Source organism: Monodelphis domestica, chromosome 1 (genome assembly GCF_027887165.1).
Source record: "Monodelphis domestica isolate mMonDom1 chromosome 1, mMonDom1.pri, whole genome shotgun sequence".
Lineage (NCBI taxonomy): Eukaryota > Metazoa > Chordata > Mammalia > Didelphimorphia > Didelphidae > Monodelphis > Monodelphis domestica.
The window spans coordinates 404,116,234-404,141,313 of record NC_077227.1 but is presented as its reverse complement, the minus strand read 5'-3'; the positions used below and the strand labels follow the sequence as shown (position 1 = coordinate 404,141,313).

Sequence of the window (25,080 nt, the reverse complement as noted above, 5' to 3'; positions counted from 1 at the left end):
GAATATATATATATGTGTGTGTGTGTATATATATGTATATGTATATATACATATATATATATATACAGAATAATATGCACAGAGGGGAAGGTACCATCAGGGATGGTGAAAGGCTGAAGATAGGATTTGAAGGAAACCAGTAGAACTAAAATTTAGAGATAAAGATGGAAAACATGCCAGTATATGGGGCAGCCAGTGCCAAGATACAGATGTAGAAGGTGGAAGGTCAAGTAAGCCATGATTACCCAATTGCTGAAGGGGAAGTAAGAGACTGGAAATATTGGAAGAGCACAGGTTGCAAAATGCTTTAAATGCTCCAGAAAGAACTTCTATATCTGATCCTGGAGGCAAGAGAGAGCCATTGGAGTTGACTGAGTAGGGGAAAGGGGTGGCATGGACAGACTATAAGAAAATCCCTTTAGAGAATTTGGAGTACCTTTGGCGGGTACTGGGGAGAGACTTGAGGTAGACACACCAGTTGGGAGGTCTTTGCAATAGACCAGGAATAAGGTGAACTCCTGAGGAGCTTTCCATTTTTCAAACCATAGCAGTACCATTTGCTGATGTCCAACCACTTTGGAGTTAAGAATTTTTCTAGGATGGTGAAGTTGGGGGAAGTGGGGGCAAGAATAGGGTAGCTAGGTTGGTGGGGTGGGGAAGGGGGAAAAACTGCAGTTCCCAGGACTCTTGGGCTTATCTTTTCTGGTCATTTGCTTGTCAGTTAATATAGGTGGTGGTAGTAGGGATGGCAGGCTCTCCTGGAGCTGCTCTCATGGATGATAGCCATGGTGGCCAGCTTGGGAATGCACATATGAGCTGAATTGGTAGAATATTGACCCTTGAAGGGACAGGCTGTTTCGTTTTTGTATATCTCCAGCACCTGACACAGTGGTCCTGGACATTGTGTAAGAGGTTAATGAATGCTTCTTGATTTAGTGATTGTCACTTAAAAAGCAAAGTAACTGAATTTTTTAGGATCATCAACAGTTTTCCTGGAAGATGATTCTTTTTTTAAAATACTTACCTTTTGTCTTAGAAACAACTCTAAGACAGAAGGGCACAGGCTGGGCAAACAGAGTTAAGTGATTTGCTCAGGGCTATACAAGGAGGAAGTGTCTTAGGCCACATTTGGACCCAGATCCTCCTGACTCCAGGTTGGCACTATCCACTCTGCTGCCTAGCTGCCCCAATGATTCAGTTTTTTAAAATTATTTTTTAAACTGTTTTTTATGTTTTAATTTTTGTTACATGTAATTTTTGTTACATGTGATGTTACATCACCAACATTTTTGACAAAATGTTTTTGAGATTTTCAAATTCAGATTTTCTTCCTGTCTTCACTCCTCTCCCTGAGGCAATGGAAATTTGGAGGAAATTATAGTGGAAGATGGCATGCTTTGATCTGTACTCACACTCTAACAGTTCCTTCTTTGGCTGTGGAAAGCATTTTCTTCATGGATCCCTTGTGGTTATCTTGGAGGTTTGCTTTGCTGATAATGGTTTAGTCCTTCACAGTTAGTTGATCATTGCATAATATTTCTGCTACTGTATACATTGTTTTCCTGATTCTGCTCACTTCTCTTTAGATCAGTTCACAAAAGTCTTTCCAGGTTTTTCTGAGCTCACTTTGTTCATTGTTCCTTATGATGCAATAGAATTTCATTACCACCATATACCACAACTTGTTTATCCATTCCCCAAGTGATAGGCAACCCCTCACTTTCCAGTTTTTTTGCCACTACAAAAAGGAGCTGCTAAAAATATTTTGGTACAGATGGGTCCTTTCCCCTTACCTCTGAAATTACCTCTGATTCTGGTTTTTGGCCATAGCAACTCTGAGATGTGGAGGGGCTAAGAACTGAGGCTGTCTTGGAAAATGCCACTCACATTAATGAAATTAGAGAACTTTTGTCTTTTTTTCTAATGAACTTAAGCATCAATAAACATATACATTTCAATTAAAAAAGAACAGAAGAGTATTGTATGTGAAATGATAAACCTCTGTAAAATAATTATTAAAAGTTCATGCCCCCTCTGACCTTCCTGAAGCCCCCCTCCTGGTTTTGTTAGTGTTTAATATTTTCTTTATTTTGCAGCAATGTTGCTGCATCTCCCCTGCTATAACTCCCCTCAATCCTGCATAAAAGCTCTCCCTTATAACAAATAAATCAGTCAAGCGAAGCAAATTAACACAGGAACTGTGTCTGAAGATGCATGTCCCATTGTGCACCTCTTGAAAATAAAGCTCTAACAAATCCCTGCACTATAGAAGTGGGAGGTGTGGTGACCAGAGCCTGGGACTTTTTTGTTTTTGTAACTTACAGAGTCCACCTTGACTAGAAAATGTGTCTCCTTCCTTTAACTCACATTACCCAGAAGCCCAGCTTCCTACAATTTTTCATAAAAATGTGAAATCTCTCTTTGGTAACTTTCACTCAGTGTAGTTTTTGCTAGCCCTCTGGGTTCTGGTTAGTGTGGTTGTAACTTAAAGAGGCCTAGTCTCTTCCTCTCTGCATCACAGGAGCACTCCTAGTTGGAGTCACTGCATAGCTGCTCCATTTGTGGAATTGGGGTGCTCTTTTCATTCTGGATGGTATGATTATTCCCTTTGGCAAACTCTGGCTCATGCACCTGGGCTGTCATCATAGGATCATAGGAAAGGACTTTAGAGGACACAGATTTTTTAAAGGATGAAGAGAATGAGGCCCAGGAAAGTTAAGTGACTTCCCCTATGTCACATAGGTAAGACGCAACAAGGCCCAGATTTGAACTGAGATGCTCCAGCCCCAAACTCTTATGTTCTGTCCATTGTTCTAGGCTCCTTTCTCTGTTTTGTTTTAAATGTCAAAGTGTGACTATAGAGAGTCCAGGGATGGAGAATAATTACTTATATTCCTATGGTACTTCACAGTTTATAGGATGCTTTCTTTAAGCTAATCTAATATGTAATATAAACTAATTTTTAAACTGAAATGTAATGTTATTGTAATATTTTAATAATTTTATATTAATAATTACAAGTAATAAATTAATGTCATAAAACTAAGTGCAATATAGGTAGCACATTATTTTCAGTAGTTTTTTTAGTTGCATCTGACTCTCTCTTAGCAAAGATAATGGAGTGATTTGCCATGTCCTTCTCTAGCTCATTTTATGGATGAGCAAAGTGAGGCAAACAGGGGTAAGTGACTTGCTCTGGGTCACACAGCTAGGAAGTATCTGAGGACAGATTTGATCTCAGGAAGACCTCCTGACTCCAGACCCCACATGCTATCACACTATCTACTGTGCCACCCAGCACATTGTACCTCTATCCCATTTAACAGAAAAAGAAACTGAGGTTCAAGAAGGTAGACTTTCCCACAGTCCCAGAGCTAGTGAGTGGCAGAGACAGGATCTAAATCTAGGTCCTTAGATTCTAAGTCTCTCACTCTATCTACCACAGCACAATGGCTCTGTATCAGCTGCCTAATCACCCAGTATTGTTCTCCTTAGACTTGCCGGTCCCTCCATGGCTCCCTTCTCTTGCACCCCCATAATTCTTATTGACCTCCTCTGAAGAGAGCTGGACTTTGCTGCCTTTGCAGATGTGTTTCTGTCATCTGACCGCTGATAACCCCAGAGTTTTATATGTTCTGTTGAGTCTTTTCAGCCTGGTCCAAGGCCATTGAGCTAATTAGAACATGGAAGATGGAGGTAGCCGTAGTATAGTGCAATTAGGTTTGGAGTCACAAGGATGGGATTTGGGACCCAGGCTGGCCATTTGCTTGCCCTATGATCTTTTGTAATTCACTTCATATTACTAACTTGCCCTCATTGAGTGCTAAGTGTTTTCTCACAGAGATCCTATGTGGTAGGAGGTGTAAGTTTCTCTATGAGGGAACTGAGGTTCATAGAGGTAAATAATGGGCACGGCCCCATAGCTAGTAACTACTGAGTCAGGACTTGAGCCCAGTTCATTGGGTTCTTTTAGCTACTCAATTTCCTCATCCATAAAAATAGGAATAATAATATGACCTTCTTGATTGTGGTTTAGAGAGAGCTAGCCTCTCAGTAAGGCAGTCCTGGGTTCGAGGGCATACATACTTCCTTCCTGTGTGACTCTGAGCAGGTCACTTAACCTTTTGGTGTCCAGACAACCCTTGCAGACTAAGAATTCCAGAGAAGGTGCTGATCAACATTGGTAGAGGGAGTTCTAGTGCTTATCATAATGCCTAGAATACAATAAGTACTTAATAATGTCTGTAGATTTGACTTCCTTACCCAGAGCTCCCCAAGCCAAAGAAATCACAAGTTAGGTTAAGAAAATGAAAACAAAAACAGAAACACTGAACTAGTTTCCCCATAGGGGAGTGTTAAGACCAAATGGTAAAATATGTACAAAACACCTCACAGATCATAATGGTCTCTCTGAGCTCAAAACTTGAGCACAACTATGACTTTTTCCTACCCTTACCTTCTGTCTTCCTATCAATTCTAAGATAGGAAAGTGGTTTGGGGTTAAATGACTTGTCCAGGGTTATAACCAGGAAGAGTCTGAGGTCAGATCTGAACCCAAGTCCTTCCAACTCCAGGGCCGGCTCTCTATCCCCCGTGCTTCCCCAGAGCACAACTCTGTCTTGTCTTGAATGTCTTGCCTTCTCCAATCTAAGCCAAACCAATAAACATTTTGGGTGCCTTCTATGTACCAGGCACTATGCTGGCACCACCCATCCCTAGTCCCTCCCACTAGTCCTCCTAGGATATGAACTTCGTGTCCTTCACCATTCTGGTTACCCTACTGTGGATGTTCTCCAGTTTATCAATGTTCTTCCAAAAAACGATAGCACCCAGAACTGAACGCTAGAACAGTGTTCAATTGAGTACTCCCACTCCTGGAAAGGACATGCATCTATTGATTTCTCTCTGACACCACTCACCATCTTTGTGACATTGTGTGTTGTCTTTTCCTACTAGAATATAAGCTCCTGGAGATCAGAAATGATTTTGCTCTGTGTTTGTAATCGCAGCCCTTACCACAGTGCCTCTTGGTCCATCAGTGAACATTTATTAAGCCCTGGGGATACAAAGAAAAGTAAAAAATGGTTCCTGCTGTGGAGGAGTTCATAGTCCAATGAGAGAGATGATATACAAACTACTATATACAAATGTGACATGTACAGGAAAAATTGGAGACAATCAATAGAGAGAAAGTACTAGCATGAAGGTGGGCCAGGAAAGGCTTCTGGTCAAAGATGCGATTTTAGTTTAGAATTGAAGGAAACCAGAAAATCCAGGAAGCAAAGATCAGGAAGGACATTATTCTGGGCATGAGAAGTCAGGGAACATGTTTAGAGTCAGGATATAGAATTTCTTGAGGAATAGCCAGGGAGCTGGTGTTACTGTATCACAGAGTATCTATGGGTGAGTGAGATGTAAGAAGACTGGAAAGAGGGCTGGGGCAGGTTCTGAAGGGCTTGGAAACCAAAAAGATGATTTTTTTTTATCCTAGAAGTGATAGGAAGCTACTGGAGTTACTGAGTAACCGGGGGAAATGGAAGAAGCTGTGATTTAGGATGATCACATTAACAGATGATGGGAGGTTGGCCTGGAGTGGGGAGAAACTTGTGGCAGGGAGCTATCATATTATAATAGTCCAGTTGTGAAGTGAAGAGGGTCTGTAATAGGGTGGTAGTAGTGTCAAAGGAGAGAAAGGGACACATATAAGAAATAATTTTTTATATACTTACCTTTCATCTTAGAATCCCTACTGTGTATTGGTTCCAAGGGAGAAGAGTGGTAAGGGCTAGGTAATGGGGGGGGGGGGGGTCTTTCCCAGGGTCACACAGTTAGGTAGTGTCTGAGGCCATATTTGAACTCAAGACCTGTTTCTAGGCCCAACTCTCAATTTACCAAGCCACCTTGCTGCTCCCATATACAAGAGATTTTGTGAAAATTAACAGGCCTTGAAAACAGATTAAATATGGCAGAGAGGAGAAGGAAAAGTTGAAAATAACATCTAAATTGTGTGCTTAAATACCCGGGAGGATTATGGTACCCTCTATGGTACTCAGGAAGTTAGGAATAGGGGAGGGTTTGTGGATCAAAAATAATGAGGTCAGCTTTAGTCTGTGTATGGGACATTTAGTTTGAGATGTCTAGTAGGTAGTTGGAGGTCAAGAGAGAGATTAGGACTGGATAGATAGTTGAGAATCGTCAGCATACAGGTGATAGTTAAATTCATGGGAGCTGATGAGATTGTTAAGTGAAATAATAGAGTAAAAAGAGAAGAGGACTCAGGGTAGGACCCTGTGGGACACCCACTGTTAGCAGTCATGGCCTGGATTAAGACTCAGCAAAGAAGACTCAGGAGTGGTCAGACAGGCAGAAGAACAGGATAGAACAATATCATGAAAACCTACCAAGAACAATATCAAGGAGAAGAGAGTGATCAATAATATCAAAGGCTGCAGAGAGGTCAAGAAGGAGGAGGATTGAGAAGAAGCCAGTAATTAGGTTTAGCAATGAAACTTGGTAACTTTGGAGATCAGTTGTGGTTGAATGAGGAGCTTAGGAGACATCCTGGAGAGTTAAGAGTAAGAGGAAAGGAAATGGAAGCACCCAATGTGATGGAGGCTCCAAGAAGTTTCACCAGAAAAAGTAGAAGAGATTTGGGACCTTAGCTAGTGAATCAAGTGAGGGTTTCTTCAGGAAGGGAAAGATGTGAACACATCTTTAATTGGTAAGGAAGCAGCCAGTAGCCTGGTAGGGACCAAAGATAACCAAGAGAGCAGGAATAAAAGAGAGGAGCTCTCTGCTGAAGAAGGTGGGATGGAATGGGATCATTTGTGCACAGAGAGAGTTTTCCCTCACAATAAGGGCCACTTTATGTGCCTGGCACATAGTAAACAATAAATAAATAATTATTTTTATTCATTCATACTCCAGATGTGGTCTTATCAGGGTAGAGTACAGCAAGATCCTCTTCTCCTTACAAGTTATGTCTCTCTTTATGTAGCCAGTTATAGATATTAGCTTTTTTTTTTGTCTTAGAGCTATTAGAAACACAGAAAGTAAGGGTTTAAAATAATCTGTTATAGAAATTTCCCAGGATTCAAGGAGGTGTGTGTGTATGTGTCTATTTTTCAGATAACTCCCGTTTTTCCTCATTAGGATGGTTTTCCTTTCTGTCTTCAAAATTTCATCCTCAACAGTGCCTTACCTTTCCTGGACCAACTTATCATGTAGAATTTTAATTCTATGGACCCTGTCTATCATTCCTCTAAACCCATTGAAATCTGCTTTTAAAAATCTAGGGTGCATTCCATACGATCCCTGATTTTTCTCTCCTCAATCACAAATTGTAAAAAGGAATGATTACTTCCTTCTTGTTCCCTCCTCCACCATGATTCCTATCAATTTCACCCTAGTGATCAGTTCCTCTCTGTAAGAATCAAATTCAACTGGGAATTCCCCCAAGTTGGTTTCCTTCACTTTGGGAAGGATGAAATAGCCATTAAGGCAAGTCAATTTGTTATTAGCTGCTCCAATTTGTGTGTATATGTGTGTGGACAGAGAGAGACAGAAAAACTGAGGAGAGGAGAGGAGAAGAAAGGAGAGGGGAGGGGAGGAGAGACAAAGACTGAAAGACTGAGGAGGAAAGAGAGAGACTCAGGAGAGGAAGTCAGAGAGAAAAGATTCAGAACATCTGAATAATTGAGGCTCCTTATTATTAACATAACCTGTCAGGTCTCTGATCTGTCTCCCAAACTCCCCCTTTTACTCCTTATTCTGTCCCCAATGGTATTGTAACATACTCTAATGAGAATATCTCCTTCCATTTTTCTTTACCTAAATGCTTTCCACCATGTATCTACTATCCCCTCTCTGGTTCCTGTTTGCTTCACACAAGTGTATTTTTTCATAAATCATGCAATTCCCACCCCTTTCACCTATTCTCTTCCTTTGAATAAAACATGCCTCTTTGGAACCTTTGCCCAGGCCTGGGTCCCACCTGTCTCATTTATAACTATGAGGTCAAGTTTACTTTCTAACAGCAGGGCAGTTAGGTTAGGCCTTTTGCTTATTAACTGAGCAGAGCATACTGGAAGTGATTTTTAAAATACTGGCTTTTTACTTGGATTTTTTTCCCCCTGTGAACAAAAGAGTGTCTCATCAAGTAGCCTCCTTTTTTTCATTTTAGCTTCTATGTTATGTAGTATGATGGATATACACAGGATTCATCCTCTATCATCCTTTTTTTTAAACCCTTACCTTATGTCTCAGATGTTAAGATCAATATCCCAACACAGAAGGGCAATAACTAGGCAATTAGGACTAAGTGACTTGCCTGGGGTCACACAGTTGAGAAGTGTGAGACAGATTTGAATCCAAGTCCTCTGGACTTCAGGCCTAACTCCTAATCCACTGAGCCCCCTCTCTGCCCCTCCTCTTCCTTTTAATTTTATTTTACTTGGTTGTGTACATGCTTTGTCTCTGCTCTCAACAGGATATCAACTCCTTGAGGACAAGCACCTAAGTGGTTTTTGCCTACACGCTTAGAACAGTGCTCCAAACATAGCGTGCATGCTTAAACAATGTTTGGTTTGGTCAAACAATTGGTTTGAATTAAATTGAATTTGCTCCAGAGTTTGGTACATGTTATCAGCTTATAGGAAAAGGCTTCCAAAGGCCTAGTACTAGCTACTAGCTGTGGGACCATGACCAAGTGAATATAAGCCTCAGTTTCCTTACCTATAGAGTAGAAATAAAGATACTTACATCACCTACTTGACTTGGATTCAAGAGAGACTTAGATTGGAATCTCTGTTTCAACAATGACTAGTCTTGTCACATTAGATAGGCCACCTGACCACTTCTAACCCTCAACTTTCCCCTCAATAAAATGGGAATGATACTTGTCCTACCCACCTTGTAGAGTTGTTGCTTGAAAAGTGATTTGTAAGCCTTCAGGGAACATGTGAACGGGAGTTTCAGGTCTTTTAGAGTCCTTTGTTGTTGAGCGGTTTCAGTTGCATGAACTCTATGTGACCTCACTTGGGGCTTTCTTGTCAAAGATACTAGAGTGCTTTGCCATTTTCTTCTCCAGCTCATTTATAGGTGAGGAAACTGAGGCAAACAGGATTAAGTGACCTGCCCAGGGTCACACAGCCAGTAAGTGTCTGGGGCCAAATTCGAATTCAGGCCGATGAGTCTTCCTGATCCCTGGTCTGACCTATCTACCATACCTTTGGGTGATGCCTAAAGGTGGTTTAGGAAGACTGAAGTTCCCACAGTTGCTTCCTTCAAGGGCTTTGGTGTTCAACAGAGGGTTATGTGTTAGCTCCTTCTGCCTTTGGGCATTGGATCATGGCCATTCCCTACTACCCAAGAATTCTAATTAATTTTTCTCTCTATTTGGAGAATCTTCAGAAAGGTGGGATCAAAGCAAGAGCAGGGTGGGGAAGGCTTTCACTCTGTGTCCCTAAGTCTCAAGTTCAGTATTGGATCTTTTTTTTTTTAACTCTTACCTTTTATCTTAAAATAAACACTATGTTTTGGTTCTAAGGCAGAAGAGCAGTGAGGGCTAGGCAATGGGAGTTAAGTGACTTGCCCAGGGTCACACACTAGGAAGTTTCTGGGGTCACAATTGAACCTAGGACCTCCCATCTCTAGGTGTAGCTTTCTATCTGCTGAGCCACCAGCTGCCCCTAGTATTGGATCTTAATGACATCGGGGTCTCTGCTTCTGCCCAGCCTGATGCAGTCCACATGAACCTGAGGCTCTGTCTAGAACCTCAGGCACAGGCATGCAGGAGTGAGGACTCCTCCAGCAAGGGCGCCAGCAGGTTTTCCCTGGATGTTGAAATCCTCTGTCCGGGGTCTGTAACCCAAATCACTGGGGGGAGAAGCCTCCAGGGAAAATCAGCTATCCTTGACGTCACAGAATGCCCGAGGTGGAAGGGACTTTAGACCAGAAGATGCAGTTTCAGGGCTGGAAGGGACCTTAGTCAGCTAGCCATGCCTTTCTCCATGTTCTTTACCTTCTTTGCATGGACCCCTTCTCAGAAAAATATCTCCAAATGCATAAAATAAAATGCATGAGATTACAAAGAAAGCCAGATATATTAAAATTGTTACCTAAATATGTTTAAAGCAAGTTCTTGGACCCCAAGTTAAGAATTCTTGATCTAGTGCAAGAAGTCCTGACTCTATAGGTAAGGAAAGGAGGCACAAAAAAGTTAAATATCTTACTCTGTGGGCCAAATTGAGGAGCCCTCAGGGGAGGATCCTTCCTACTGGGGTTCTAGTGCAGTATCTTCCTTGATCCCTTCCTTCATCTTTAGACCTCTCTCATATTCTTATGTAATGTTAGGTGTTGAGTTATCTGTACTTGGGTCTTATCTTAATTTTTAAATTATTTTTCTCAAACACTTACTTTCTATCTTAGTATCAGCTCTAATCCAGAAGGGCAAGGGCTAGGCAAAGAGGTTAAGTGACTTGGCCAGGGTCATCCAGCTAGGAAGTATCTGAGACCAGATTTGAACCCAGGGTGAGGCCTGGTAATCTGTCCACTGTGCTACTTCTCTAACTGCCCCTTGTGTCTAATCTTTAAAGTAAAATGTGAACTCCATGAAGGTGGAGATCATGTCTTATCCAAATTTTGTATCTTCAACAGCACCTTTGCACATATACTGGGCAAGCAAGTGTTTGTTGAAGGAGATACAAGAATAAGTAGTAGAAAGAGCTCTCAGGTTTATGGTGCTTTACAGCAACATCTTACAATAACCCTATTCAACAGGAATATGTTATTATTCCCATTCTACAGATGAGGAAATAGAGGCTAGAAAGGTGAAATATCTTGCCTGGATTTACATAGTCAACAATTTATTCCAACTTTACTGTTTTCTAGAGAAAAAACTTAAGAGTTTGGCTTTTAAGTTTGTAAAAGAAGTATGGTGAGGGGGCAGCCAGGTGGGTCAGTGGATTGAGAGCCAGGCTTGGAGAGGGGAGGTCCTGAGTTCAAACCCCCATTGCCTAGCCCTTAGGGCAGTTCTGCCTTGGAATCAATATTTAGTATTGATTCTAAGACAGAAGGTAAGGGAAAGAAAGAAAGAAAGAAAGAAAGAAAGAAAGAAAGAAAGAAAGAAAGAAAGAAAGAAAGAAAGAAAGAAAGAAAGAAAGAAAGAAAGAAAGAAAGAAAGAAAGAAAGAAAGAAAGAAAGAAAGAAAGAAAGAAAGAAAGAAAGGAAGAAAGGAAGGAAGGAAGGAAGGAAGGAAGGAAGGAAGGAAGGAAGGAAGGAAGGAAGGAAGGAAGGAAGGAAGGGAGGGAGGGAGGGAGGGAGGGAGGGAGGGAGGAAGGAAGGAAGGGAGGGAGGAGAGGGAGGAAGGAAGGAAGGAAGGAAGGAAGGAAGGAAGGAAGGAAGAGGAAGGAAGAAAGAAACAAAGAAAGAAATGGTATAATAATAACAAAAAGAAAAGCAACAAAAACTGAAGGGAAAAAACAAAGGGCAGGCAAGTGGCATAGCCTACCTCAGACACAAGAGGCTCATCTCTCACCATCCTTTGTTTTGCAGTGCGCTACTTTCTGAAGAGCAAGATAAGTCCTGACCTATGCAACGAGGATGGACTCACTGCACTGCATCAGGTGAGAGCCTAGGCATACCAGACCCTGGTGTCTTGGCAAAGGAGAGAGGCAGGGAAAGCATCCCCTCTTCTAATTTCCAATCCTAGAAACTCTGGAGGACCCAGGATTTCCTTTTTATTTCACATTCCAGCTAGTCACTTAGGGCCATTTCCAGGACTAAAGCATATGTCCTAATTTATTATGATGATTAGAGTTTTTCCCCTTCAATAATGCTTTATCCGCCCCCCTCCCACTTACATGTAAAAACAATTTTTGGCATTCTTTCTCTTTTCTCTTTTTTTTTTCAAACCCCTATTTTCTGATTAGAATCAATTACTAAGTATTGGTTCCAAGTCAGAAGAGCAGTAATGGCGAGGCAATTAGGGTTAAGTGACTTGCCCAAGATACTGTCACCTGAAGTCTGTCATCACCCACAAATGGAGATGATACTAGTGCTTTGAAGGCCAGCTGAGGCATTAGATTGCTGCCCCAGCTATTCACTAGCTGGAAGCTAATATACCAATTTAAAGACAAAATCTCAAAGGAAGTGTCTGAGGCCAGATTTGAACCAGGGATCTCCTGCCTCTAGGCCTGGCTCTTTATCCACTCATCCACCTAACTTCCCCATTATTCATTTTCTAACATTTTGAGTTCCCCATTGTCTCCTTCCTTCCCCTCCTCTCTTCTCCCTCCCTGAGACAATAAACAATTTGATATTTGTTATATGTGTGTGATTATATAAAACATATTTCCATATTCAGCATGTTGTGGAAGAATCCACAGACCCACACATACACTTAAACACAAAACGATAAAGAAAATAAAATGAAGAGTGGTTGGTTTCAATCTGTATTCAGACTCCATTATTTCTCTGGCAGTGGATTGCATTTTTCATGTTAAGCCCTTTGGGAATGTCTTGGATCATTGTATTGCTGAGAATAGCTAAGTCATTCCCAGTTGTTCAGGTGACTAGATATTAATGAGTTTTCCATTTTAAGGCTATTCAAAAAAAAATCAACCACTTGAACAGTGGCTTCTGAGAGTTTGCCTTTAAATGGGTATATTAGCTTCTAGCTAGTGAATAGCTGGGGCAGCAATCTATTGCCCCAGCTTATCATCTCTATTTGTGGATAATGACATACCTCAGGTGATGGGATCATATGATATTTCCCAATTCCCTACCAAAGAATGTATAACTTATCCTGGCATTCAATGCCCCCCAATCTAGTCCGATTTCTTCTATCTTCATCTCATACAACATTCCTTTAGGCTACTCAATATTCTGGCCAACTTGAAACTTTGTGGTTTTTTAATACTTTGCCCAGTGGCAACATCATAGGATCTTAGATTTAGAGATGGAAAAGACTTTGGGAGTCATCTAGTCTAATCCCCTCATTTTACCAATGAAGTGGTAAGGAGTATCACAGCCCAAGTCCTTCAGCTCGAGCTAAGAAGACTTTAAAGAGAGCCTGTCCAGCCCTTTGGGAATGGGAAAGACTGTGTGTATCTCCTAGTGTGTTACTTCCTTATGTTCTGGCAGTTTTAAAACTCAGTCTGAAAGGACTTTCTTTCATTTGTGTCCAGGGCACTGACAGGCTCATTCTAGGTGCACAAAACAGCTTTGGGAAACTATAACTATATTTCATGGAGCAGCATGTTCTGCACCAAGGTTTACGTTTGAGGGAAGAATAGACATGACAGGGTGGAAGATAAGGGCGTGTGTGTGTGTGTGTGTGTGTGTGTGTGTGTACACGCATGGGATTGTGTGAGAGAATAAACCCTATGTACAGCCTTAACCCAATTCTGAGATTTGGTGTGTCTAATCTCTATCAACTCTTGTCTTCCTGTGTCTTCCTCTTGTCTTCTCTAGCCAGCATCACCGTAACTGAGGAAGCTGTCCATTCTCTGTGACCCCTTTCAGTGGGACCTTCAGTAACCCTTATTTCCCAGGAGAGACTCATTACAGTGCCATTATAGGATGTTAGATTCAGAACTGGAAGGGACTTCAGAAACCATCTAGTCCAAAACTCTAATTTTAAAAATATTGTCTGTATTTTTAAAAATTAATAAAACATCTTTTCTTTTCCTCCCACTCCCACCTCTGATTGAAAAAAGAAAAGAACAATTCTTGTAAAAAAAGTATATAGTCAAGCAAAACAAAATCTCACATTGGCCATATCCAAAAAAATGTGTCTCAGTATGTAACCTGAGTCCATCGCCTCTTTCACAGGAGGTAGGTAGCATCCTTCACCACTGGTCTTCTTGAATCATGGTTGGACAGTGCATTGATCAGAGTTCTTAATGCTTTCACAGTTGCCTCTCCGTACAATGTGATTATTATTGTATAAATTGTTCTCCTGCCAACCCCTTCATTTTACAGATGAAGAAACTGAGGCTGTCCTAAAAAGGATTTACCCCAGGTCACACAGGTAGTAGGTATCAGAGATGGAATTTGAACCCAAGTCTTCTGACTCCAGAGCCAGAGTTGGGTTTTTTGGGGTGTTTTTTTGTTTTTGTTTTTGTTTTCAGTTTACCACATGTTCCAGGAGAGGGGAACAGACAATCTGTGTCCAGAATAGACAAACATCTGTTTTCTCCTTGGGGTCTTGCTCCCTAACCAGCTGCTATTTGCTTCTGTGATCCCAGTAAAAATTGCCACTGTGATAGTATTAGAAATGCCTGGACTATGGGGGTAGGGGGGAGGAAAAGAAAATGATCTTTGTCTTTAATGAATAATGCTTGGAAATGATCAAATAAAACATTATTTAAAAAAAAACTAAAAAGAAAAAAAAAGAAATGCCTGGGGGGGTGGGGAAGCTGGGTGGCTCAGTGGATTGAAAGCCAGGCCTAGAGATGGGAGGTCCTGGGTTCAAATCTGGCCTCAAGACACTTCCCAGCTGTGTGACCCTGGGCAAGTCACTTAACCACCAGTGCCTAGCCCTTACCACTCTTCTGCCTTGGAGCCAATACACAGTATTGACTCAAGACAGAAGGTGAGGGTTTAAAAAAAGAAAAAGAAAGAAATGCCTGGTTTTCCTGCTTGCTTCTAAGCCCTTCGGTGCTTATCCTTAGCTTTAGCTTGTTAAAAAGCTTACTGGGAGGATGGGACAGGGACTACAGCAGGTGGGAGTGGGGGTGGGAACAGTAGCTGGGTTGTTAAGTGCCATCTGAAGACAGTTCATCTCTCCAACTTCTGCTTGTCCAACAATGATAAATGTGCCCATTGACTGCCCTTCTCTCCCCAGATGAGTTTTTTCTCTCAGCTGCCCTCACCCCTGCCTGGTGCTGCCTGTTGTAGTGTCAAATATACAGAGAAATTAGTGCCTAGACTGACAAGAAAGGCTTTTTGTTCATGAGAATGCACTTTCCCAACCGAGGGACCCATGATGTAAGCTTGGGTTGCAGTGGTAGCTTCCACGGCTCCTAGCCAGGAAAGGGGTCCCTGGCCTAAACTTCTGGATATGCTGGCCCAGAGTCTGTCCCCTGATGAAGGGACGTGGAAGAGCCAGGGGCCCAGACCTGCTTCCTGCCCTGGGATTGGCTGTTATTGTGAACGCTTCTTTCTTCTGTCTCATCAGGGGTTCATGGGAAGGGCAAGATGTTGGCTATTTCTTGGCCTGCCAACCTCACGGGCTGTTATGCTAGGGGAGTGTGAATGTTTACTGGAGATGAGAATGAGGATGGGAATGGAACCAATTTGTGAGTCATCAATATAGGGACCTCCCTGGTGAAGAAACTCCATCTGTCCATGCAGACTAACAATAATTTACAACTTAGAATCTTGGAATTGCCTGGGCTACTGTTAGGTTAAATGACTTGCCTGTATCAGAGACTGGGCTTGAACCGAGGTCGGCCTTATTCCAAGGAAGTCTTTCTATTCCCTACTACACACTATTGCATGGAGGTTATTACTATTAATAATTCTCATAATGATTTAATGATAATTCCCAGAGGATACAGTGCTGGGCTTAGATCAGGAAAACCCAAGTTCCTGTCTAGCCTGAGCCTCTTGTATGACCCTGGGCAAGTCACTTAACCTCTGTCTCCCTTGGTTTTTTCAACTTTAAAATAAGGATAATAGTAGCATCTCCTCCCCAGGGTTGCTATTGAGCAAATGAGACAATATTTTAAAAGAGTTATTAGCTCAGTGTCTGGCACATAGTAGATTCTTTTTTCCCCTTCTGTCTTAGAATCAATACTATGCATTGGTTCCAAGGCAGAAGAGCAATAAGGGCTAGGCATTGGGGGTTAAGTGATTTGCCCAGGGTCACACAGCTAGGAAGTGTCTGAGGTCAATATAGTAGATTCTTAATAAATCCTCCCTCCCTCCCTTCCTTCGTTTGTTCCTTCCTTCTTTTCTCCTTTTCTTCCTTCTTTCCTTCATTCCTTCCATCCTACCTTCCTTCCTCCCTCTCTTCCACCCTCCCTCTCTTCCTTCCTTCCTTCCTTCCTTCCTTCCTTCCTTCCTTCCTTCCTTCCTTCCTTCCTTCCTTCCTTCCTTCCTTCCTTCCTTCCTTCCTTCCTTCCTTCCTTCCTTCCTTCCTTCCTTCTTTCCTTTCTTCTTTCTGTCTTCTCTACCTGCTCCCCTCAACCAAAAGTGATTTCTCCCTCTAGAAACCTCTTTGGTACCTACCATACTCTACTTTCATTATACTTATCTGTGTTAATGTGTGATTCTTACTGTTTGGCTATAAGGTTTTTAAGGATAAATGACTATGCTATTTTTCATCTTTATGTCCCACAACAAAGCTTAATGTAGTTGGTACTTAATAAGTGTTTGTTCTGGGGATTCTAAGTAATGCAATAGAGAGAATGCTAGGCTTGGAGTTAGAAAGACCCATCTTCCTGAGTTCAATTCTGACTCTGGCCAAGTCACTTAATCCTGCTTGTCTCAGTTTCCTCATCTGTCAAATAAGTTGGAGAAAGAAATGGCAAACCACTCCAATATCTTTGCCAAGGAAGCCCAATTGGGGTCATAAAGAATCAGATTCAACTGAGACAAATAAACAACAAAATGTTTTTTTAATCAAATTGAAATTAATAGTTGACTCTGAAAGACCTTTTAAAAGCTTCCTAGACTCAAAGGAATAAGACTATAATGGCTAGTTTCCAGACCTTAAGAACAAATAGCTAAGGAAGATATTTGGGATAAGAGAGGCCCTCCTAGCACACTCTCTCCATCCTTACCTTGGTTCTAAGGCTCGGGTGAGGAATGGCAACCCTTTGGGCAGAATAGTAGGATTTAGAGCTGGCAGAGACCATAGAGATCTCTTCCAGACCCCTCATTTTACAAAAGTGGAAATAGGATGGGGGAGAGGATTTCCTGAAGGATGTGTAGTTTTCAGGTGAACAAGCCAGAATAAAGACCCAGGACTTCTGACATCAAACTGCATATTCTTGTTGCTCTGCTGCCCTTGATCTGGTCCCTGTAAATTCTGGATGCAACGAAGAACAAAAGTGAGGTGAAGCTGGGCTATTATAGCAAAAATATTGGATATGGAGTCAGTGGGCCTGGGTTTGAGTCCTAGTTCTGCTACTTAGTACTGGTAAAGCCTCAAGGAAGACATCCTAGTAATAATAGCAGACATTTCTATTATATGTTAAGATTTCAAAATTGTTTTATATATGCTCTGTCTTACTTGTAAGCTCATTTTCTTCTCCTACAAGAAGGGGGTGGCATGGGGTCATTGAAGTTGATGTCTAATGCTTCCTCCAACTCTAAAATCCATAAGCTAAAAATTTGTTGATCTCTGGGCCGCTGTGGTTTCTGCTTTGGTCTCTCCCTTGGCCTGACTTTCTTTTTGTGCTTTTGTGTTCCTCACCCCCTGCTCCTCCAAAGTGCTGCATAGACAACTTTGAGGAGATAGTCAAGCTTCTGCTGAGCCATGGGGCCAATGTGAATTCCAAGGACAACGAGCTGTGGACCCCCCTGCATGCTGCTGCCACCTGTGGCCACATCAACCTGGTCAAAATCCTCATTCAGTAGTAAGTGACTCCTTTCTGTCTAATGCCTCTTGGTGTTTCCTTTACTCTAGAGGCATGTGACAATAAGCTCATGGGCTACGATTGGGGGGGGAGAGTGGGGGGGGACTTAGAGTGGGGAGGGCAGCAACTCCACTGCTCCATTTTCTGGGAATGGGAGGAAACTCTGGGTTGCACCACTTCCAGGAGGATGTTGGTCTGTGTGTTCACTGGGAGCTGACCTACATTCTTCCCAGCAGAAAGAACCTAGAGGGAGCCCTGGCCACTGTTGTAGCTCAAGCTCATGGTGACTGGGAGATCAAGGGAAAGAATAGTTAGTGCCCTAGAGAGAAAGCTTCCTTTTTATGAAGATTTAGAAGGCTTGAACCCTGGCTCTATCCCTTGCTTATTGTGTGATCTCCAGCAGGTCTGGGCTTCTCTGAACCTTAGTTTTCCTCCTTTATAAAACTCTGAGGCTGAACCAGATGACCTCTTAGGCCAACTCCAACTACAGACTTGCAGGATCCCATAATTTGGTGGCTAAATGGGTTCTGTCCAGCTCTGGTATTCTGTGGTTCTGATGCAATGATTGAATAAAGAAGCAGGCTTTGACTCATTTTTTCCTTCTCACCTGCGATGATCAAGCTTACTGGTTGTAAAGTAATGTTGAGTCTCAGAAGAAAGGTGTTATGTGTGCCTGGGAGTGTGGTTTAGTGTTACTGTTTTTGGGCTTGTAGTTTGCAGATTCCAGAGATTTAGAGTGTTTATATATATTTTAAACCCTCACCTTCTGTCTTGGAATCAATACTGTGTATTGGGTCCAAGGTAGAAGGGTGGTAAGGGCAAGGCAATGGGGGTTAAGTGACTTGTCCAGGGTCACACAGCTGGTAAGTGTCTGAGTTCAGATTTGAACCTAGGACCTCCTGACTCTCAATCCACTGAGCCACCCAGCTGCCCCCTAGAGTGTTTTTATGGCAACAACAGATTGTCTTGTTGAAGGCAAATGATCATCCCTTGTCCATTTTTACTGAAGTCCAATAGAATACCCCTTTTTGGTGTTGACAGTGAGATTGTGTTTTAAAAAACTAGGCAGCAGCAGGCACCCTAACATACTGTCCAGAAATTCTCAAATATGATTTCACCCTGTGAGTGAGCCAGGCTGACCTTGTGTGTACACTGAGTGTCAACCAGCTTGCATCCATTGAGAGGCTTGTAATATGTCACAAAACAGACAAAATAAAAGTTCCAGATTTGGAGACCTGGATTTGAATTCAGCTACTATGTGTGATATTGGGCAAGACTCTTCTCTCCCTTGGACCTCAGTTTCCTTAACTGTTCAGTAGAAGAGCTAATCATTCCTTGCTAGTGAATGAAGCTATGAATTAATGCACCCTCTCTGGGAAATAGTTTGGAATTAAGCAAGAAAAAGTTGCCAAACTGTTTATACCCTTTGATTCAGCAGTCCCAATGGGTTTATACTTCAAGAACTTCATGACAGAAAGGTTTCATGTGTGTGAAAATATTCACAGCAGTATTAATTACAGTAGCAGAAAGCTGCAAACAACCTATGTGCTCAGCTATTAGAAAATGGCTGAATAAACTGTGGTCAATAAATGGAATTGAATATTACTACACTATGAGGAGTGATGACTGTGAAGAATTCAAAGAAAAAATGGTGAAACATATATGAACTGATGCAGAAAGAAGCAGGACCAGAAGAATAATATACACAATGACTCCACTCATAGGAATGAAGATGGCACAAGGAAGCAACAAAATTTAGGTTGAATAAGATCCACTATTGGTAGAAAATTAATGAAACTAAAGCAATATCTTTCCTTTCTGTTATGAAATAGTAAACTTCAAAAATGTGTGATACAGGGGCAGCTAGGTGAACGCAGTGGATAGTGCCAGGTCTGGAGCCTAGAGGATTTAAGTTTGAAATTGGCCTTGGACATATCCTAGCTGTGTGAGCCTGGGCAAGTCACTTTAACCCCAAATGCCTAGCCCTCGTTGCCCTTCTATCTTAGAAGTGATAGTAAGACAGAAGCTGGGGACTTTAAAAAATGAGTAGTATAATGTGTCATTCAAAAAGCACCTTATCGGGCAGTTTTGTTTAATTTTTATAGGACCATGATATGGTGCAGGTTTTAAACTGGGAAGTGGCTACAATGCTCCTTGAGAGCAAAGCTTGTCTTTTACCTCTTTTTTCATCTTCAGCACTTAAGTATTTGGTACATAGTAGCCAGTTGATAAATGTTACTGACTGAGTGGTTGACCATTATATCAAAATAAAATGTATTAATACAAATTGTATCAAATGAAGGGTTTGAACTACTTTCAAGGCCTCTTTTCAGCTCTAAAACCTTCTTATCCTATGGAACCAGAAGTTCTAAACAGCAGAATACTGGACTTCTCACAGCTTGTGAGTTCCAACATTTATGACTCATCCTCCCCAGCCCCTGTTTCTTTCCTAAAACAAACTTGTGGGGTTATTGGAAGTGGATGTATCATCAACACTGGAGTGATGTAGAGTGGTTCTCTCAGAGAAGTATTTCAGTCATGATGCAGAGATTTAAGTTTTGTAACCACAATCATCAATAACTTGGTGAAGAGCATTGCTACTATTATTACAGAGCAGTACTATAATCTCTCAATACTCATATTTTTATTTCATCATAAAAATGTTAAGGAGAGACAATATGATATAACAGGGAAAAAAGGGGAGATGGGGTTTGAACTAAGAGTGAGGATACCCAATTTCCATTCCTACTTCTGGGGCTTCCTAGTTCCACAACCATCATTAAAGCCTCCTCGTTATTCTATGATTCGGTGTTTTCATTTTTTAAATAAAATATGTTCACTAACTATTTCACAGGACTTGTTAGTGAAAGGAAAATTTAAAACCCTTCTAGAAATGTGAATTATCTTAGATGGCATCGCGCCTTGTGTATGGAAGTCAATGCCTGCCTCTTGGCTAAACCCTATTTGACATTTCTAATTGTCCAAGTCTGGTCACTGTGAATCAAAGACTACAATAAATACAGTCTATGACACACGAGCTTGCCAGCAGTAGCAGAAGAAGAAAGGAACTGCTTGCTTCTTAGTATCTTCAGATGATTTCAGACATACCAGTCCCTGCTTCTGCCAGATCCTTTCCATACAGATTCAAGCATGCATATTTTCGGAGGAGAGCATGTCATTCAGACTCACCCAGGAGGCCAGGCACTATCCAGGAACTGTCCATGGTAGACATTTTCTTTTCTCTTGCAAGTGCCTTGGATTCTTTAGTCTGCAATTAGAATAACACTCCTCCAAAACTCTCCAAACATTAATTTTCAAAAATAATATATACATGCAGGGGATTATGGTGGTGATGGAGATATATCTTATATTTACATTGTTATCTCCCCAATAGAATGTAGCACTTTGAGGAAAGGGATTGTTTTTGCCTTTCTTCTTATCCCTAGGGTATAGCACAGTGTTTATCACAGTAAATTCAATAAAATGCTTGTTGATTGGTTGGTTGATTTTTATTCCTATGTTACTTAAAGACATTATGATTTCTTTTATGTGGGTGTTCCCTCTATTCAATGAATCAATCAGCAAGAATTGATTAAGTTCTTTCTATAAAGTGGATACTATAAAAGGCACTGAGGAAGAGAAACAGTCTTATTTCCTTTTTTTTTTTAACTCTTACCTTCTTCCTTAGAATCTATACCAAGTTTTTGTTCCAAGACAGAATAGTGGTAAGGGCTAATCAACTGGGGTTAAGTGACTTGCCCAGGGTCACATAGCTAGGAACTATCTGAGACTAGATTTGAACCCAGGACCTCCCATCTCTGGACCTGGCTATCAATCCACCAAGCCATCTAGATGCCCCAAACAATGCTGTTTTCAAGAAGCTTATATTATAATGGAGGATGCCACTTCTCTTTACACCTTGATAGACTATTGTTTATGAATTGTTATAATTGAACAAATTCATCTTTGTGTGATGATGATGCTCTATGAAATTAACTCTACTTTTTCTTTTCTTTTTTTTCCTTAAAAACCCTTACCTTCCATCTTGGAATCGATATTGTGTATTGTTTCCAAGGCAGAAGAGTGGTAAGGGCTAGGCAATAGGGGTCAAGTGATTTGCCCAGGGTTGCTCATCTAGGGAGTACTGGAGGTTAGATTTAAACCTTGGACCTCCCCTCTCTAGGCCTCATTCCCAATCCATTGAGTCACCTAGACTATACTCTTTTTAATGGCTGGTGCATCATCTACTACCAAGTTCATACTTGAAATCTGTCCAGATCCAAAGGCCTTTCCAGAGCTTGGACTCTACTGGTAGGTTCACCCAGATTGAATTGTTTTCCAGACCCGGGGGGGAGGGGAGGAGAAAGAAGGGAGGGAGACAATTTGGATCATATAACTTCAGAAAACTTATGTGGAAATTTGTTATTACATATAATTGGTACAATTAAATAAATAAATCTATGTACAGGGCCCTTTTTTCAAGCACCTTCTTATCTTTCATGTCAAAATGAGGCCTCAAAGGAGAATGGGTGCAGTGGAGGTTCCCCAGGTTACAGACTGAAAAATGACACTGGATTTGTCAAGGCTGAAAGAAACAAGATGGACACATGATGTGAACTCCATGCTGCTTTTTAGCCAGAAAGTGTTTGGAAATTCTAATCTGAGAAGCTGCTCACAGTCACCTGAGGAAGAGATTCTAGAATCCAGAGCTTTTTATGAAGGATATAAAGAAACAGAACTCAACCTCATGTCCTTTGGAGCTGCTGCTCTGTGCTTCTGCCTAGCACATGCAGAATCCCAGTGCCAAGAGGACCTGTCAGCCCAGAGAGGCATAACCCTTGAGTTGCTGTAGGCACTTAACAGCAGGATGAGCAAAAAATGGGGCAGATGTCACATTGACAAGAGGATGATGAATGGCTCTAGCATACACCTAGGCAGGGTGGATCTGTTCTCACATGCACCTGCCACAAGGCCTGAATGGACGTGTGTGTGTGTGTGTGTGTGTGTGTGTGTGTGTGTGTGTGTGTGTGTATGTGTGTGTACAGGGGTTGTGGCTGCCAAACTTGATTCATCCATTCAAGTTTATATCACCTGTGCTGCCAGATTATCCATTCTCAAACATTGCTTTTTAAAACCAAACTTTATGGACACCTTTTGTTTTTACCTCACTTTCATTCTCTGGACAGATCCTGTCCTCTTCCTATTCCTTTGTAACAAAGAAAAATAATCAAGCAAAAGTAGTGACTGTATCTAACAATGGATGCCATTTTATGCCCTGCCCAGGGGAGAGAGCCATGTTTCCTTGTCAGTTCTCCAAAGCCACTATTGATTTTTAATTACTCAGAGTTCTGTTTTATTTGGGTGATCTTTTCATTTACATAGTTGCAGTCCTTGAATGTTTTGTCAGCTATCATTTGATCAAGATTCCTTGGCAGTCATCACATGCACATAAAATTTAGAGTTGGGAATAGCTTTATATTTCCTCTAGTTGGATCTTCTCATTTTTAGATGAGCAAACTGAGGCCCAGAGAGGGGAGATAGCTTGCCTACTGTCACATAAGTAGATAAGCAGCAGCAGAACTGGGATTTGGTGTTAGATCTTCTTACTCCAAATCTAGTTCTCTTTCTACCCTACTACATTTTGTTCCAAACTTCAGCCCTTCCAACCTGCCGCCATTATTCCTTTTCAACATTATACCCTACTGTTCTTTATAGCTTAGGTAAACATTAATGCCATAACTAGGGCAGGGAGACCAAGGCTTGATCTCAGAACACTAAAATTTAGAGGACACTAATTGTACTATCCCTGAGTATTTCCTTCCCCTGGTGGCTGCACCCATAGAACCCAAGCCACTTCCCTAATAACAATACTCCTTGAGCAAGATGGAAATCTGATCATACTCCCAGGTGAACTTCCTTCACAGAGTTCAAGTGATCACATCCCATATAAACTTCTCCCACCCCCAGCTAATCCTGCTCTGTCCCTAACCCTGAACCCAAGCACAAGCATTCTTAATTACTTATAATAGTGAGTGGAGAGACCTTTCACTGAAGAGTGGTAGGCTTGACGTGGTCTACCTTGGGGAGGTGCTGGAGACAATAACTAGCCTGTACGTACTGGATGGAATAAAGAAGGAATCTAATGGGGAGCTTGATCCCTACCCATTTCTAAGGGCATTAGAAACCAAACCTATGAGATGCCAATCATTAGCCCCAGTGAAGCATTGTAAAAACCATCTCAGAAACATATAAAGAACTAAGAATAATGATAACCTTTAAAAATGATGCTTTCTGGGGCAGCTAGGTGGCTCAATGGATAGGGAGCCCAGCTTGGAGATGAGAGGTTCTGGGTTCAAATATGTCCTTAGATACTTCCTTGCTGGATGACCCTGGGCAAGTCACTTAACCCTTATTGCCTAAGCCTTACCACTCTTCTACTTTCGAACTAACATTTAGTATTTATTCTAAGGCAGAAGGTAAGGTTGTTTTTTTTTAATGATGCCTTATAGCTTCATTTTGGCTATTGTAAGAGTAAATTCTCAGTCTTCCATAGCTATTTCCTAAGAGAGGGGAAAGGCTAGAAGGAAGAAAGCTGTCTATCATAGACAGTGTCTTTGGAGAGATTTCAAATGACCCACTCCTTTAGGATCTGCTTCCCTAAATCTGAAGTGGGGAGTATGGGGAGAGAGAAGGGAAGCAAAGGCATGCTTAAAGGGAAAACTGAGCCTTTCCTTTATAATTCCCAACATCTGGTCCTCATCTGAAAACTTCTTTTTACAGTGGCGCAGATTTGCTTGCAGTCAACTCAGATGGAAACATGCCCTATGACCTCTGTGAAGACGAACCAACCCTTGATGTGATTGAGACTTGCATGGCATATCAGGGTGAGGAGTAGGGAGATGCAGAAATTCTTCTCAGCTCCCTTGTTGTGTATATGGCAGGGTGGTTACAGAGAAGAGAGCAATGTGTATACAATGGCAACAAGTCTAGAATGCATTGATCTCTGAGCCTGAAGGAGGTACCAGTCTATTTTTGATTGTGAATGTGATTATATTTATGTCTTTTCCTGTGTGTGCTTAGTGTTTGTGTGTATAAAGAGATTCCTTAAAATGAAAAATTGCATTATATGAGAATTAGAAACCAAATTAATGAAGAACACAGAACTAGAGGATTGGGGTTTTAATCCCACTTGGCTCTTTTGATGACACTATAGGACCCTGAACATGCAACTTTAGCTTTCTAGGCCTCCATTTTTTAATCTATAAAGTGAGGATATAATCCCTAAGCTATCTCTTTCTTAGGGATGTTGTTAGGCATGTTATAAGATTGACAAAAAAATACTATGAAAAGTGAGCTCAAGACATTATTAGCTTGGATATTCACAAATCACTATAATACCAATGATAAGAGGAGAGACTAGACCATTTGGGATTTCTTACTTGTTCTCTAGCTAGATTGATTTGGTTTAGATATCAAATGGACATAGTGGATG

The 25,080-nt window shown here is 41.4% G+C and overlaps 1 protein-coding gene across 1 annotated transcript in view; it reads left to right on the top strand.

Annotated features, from left to right (window-relative positions):
- Positions 1 to 25,080, top strand: part of PPP1R16B (protein phosphatase 1 regulatory subunit 16B) — a 159,887-nt gene that overhangs the window by 117,058 nt on the left and 17,749 nt on the right. The window contains exons 3-5 of the mRNA XM_001381679.4: positions 11,554 to 11,624; positions 17,443 to 17,588; positions 24,369 to 24,472. Coding sequence (XP_001381716.3) covers positions 11,554 to 11,624; positions 17,443 to 17,588; positions 24,369 to 24,472 — 321 coding nt within the window. The remainder of the gene's footprint in view (positions 1 to 11,553; positions 11,625 to 17,442; positions 17,589 to 24,368; positions 24,473 to 25,080) is intronic.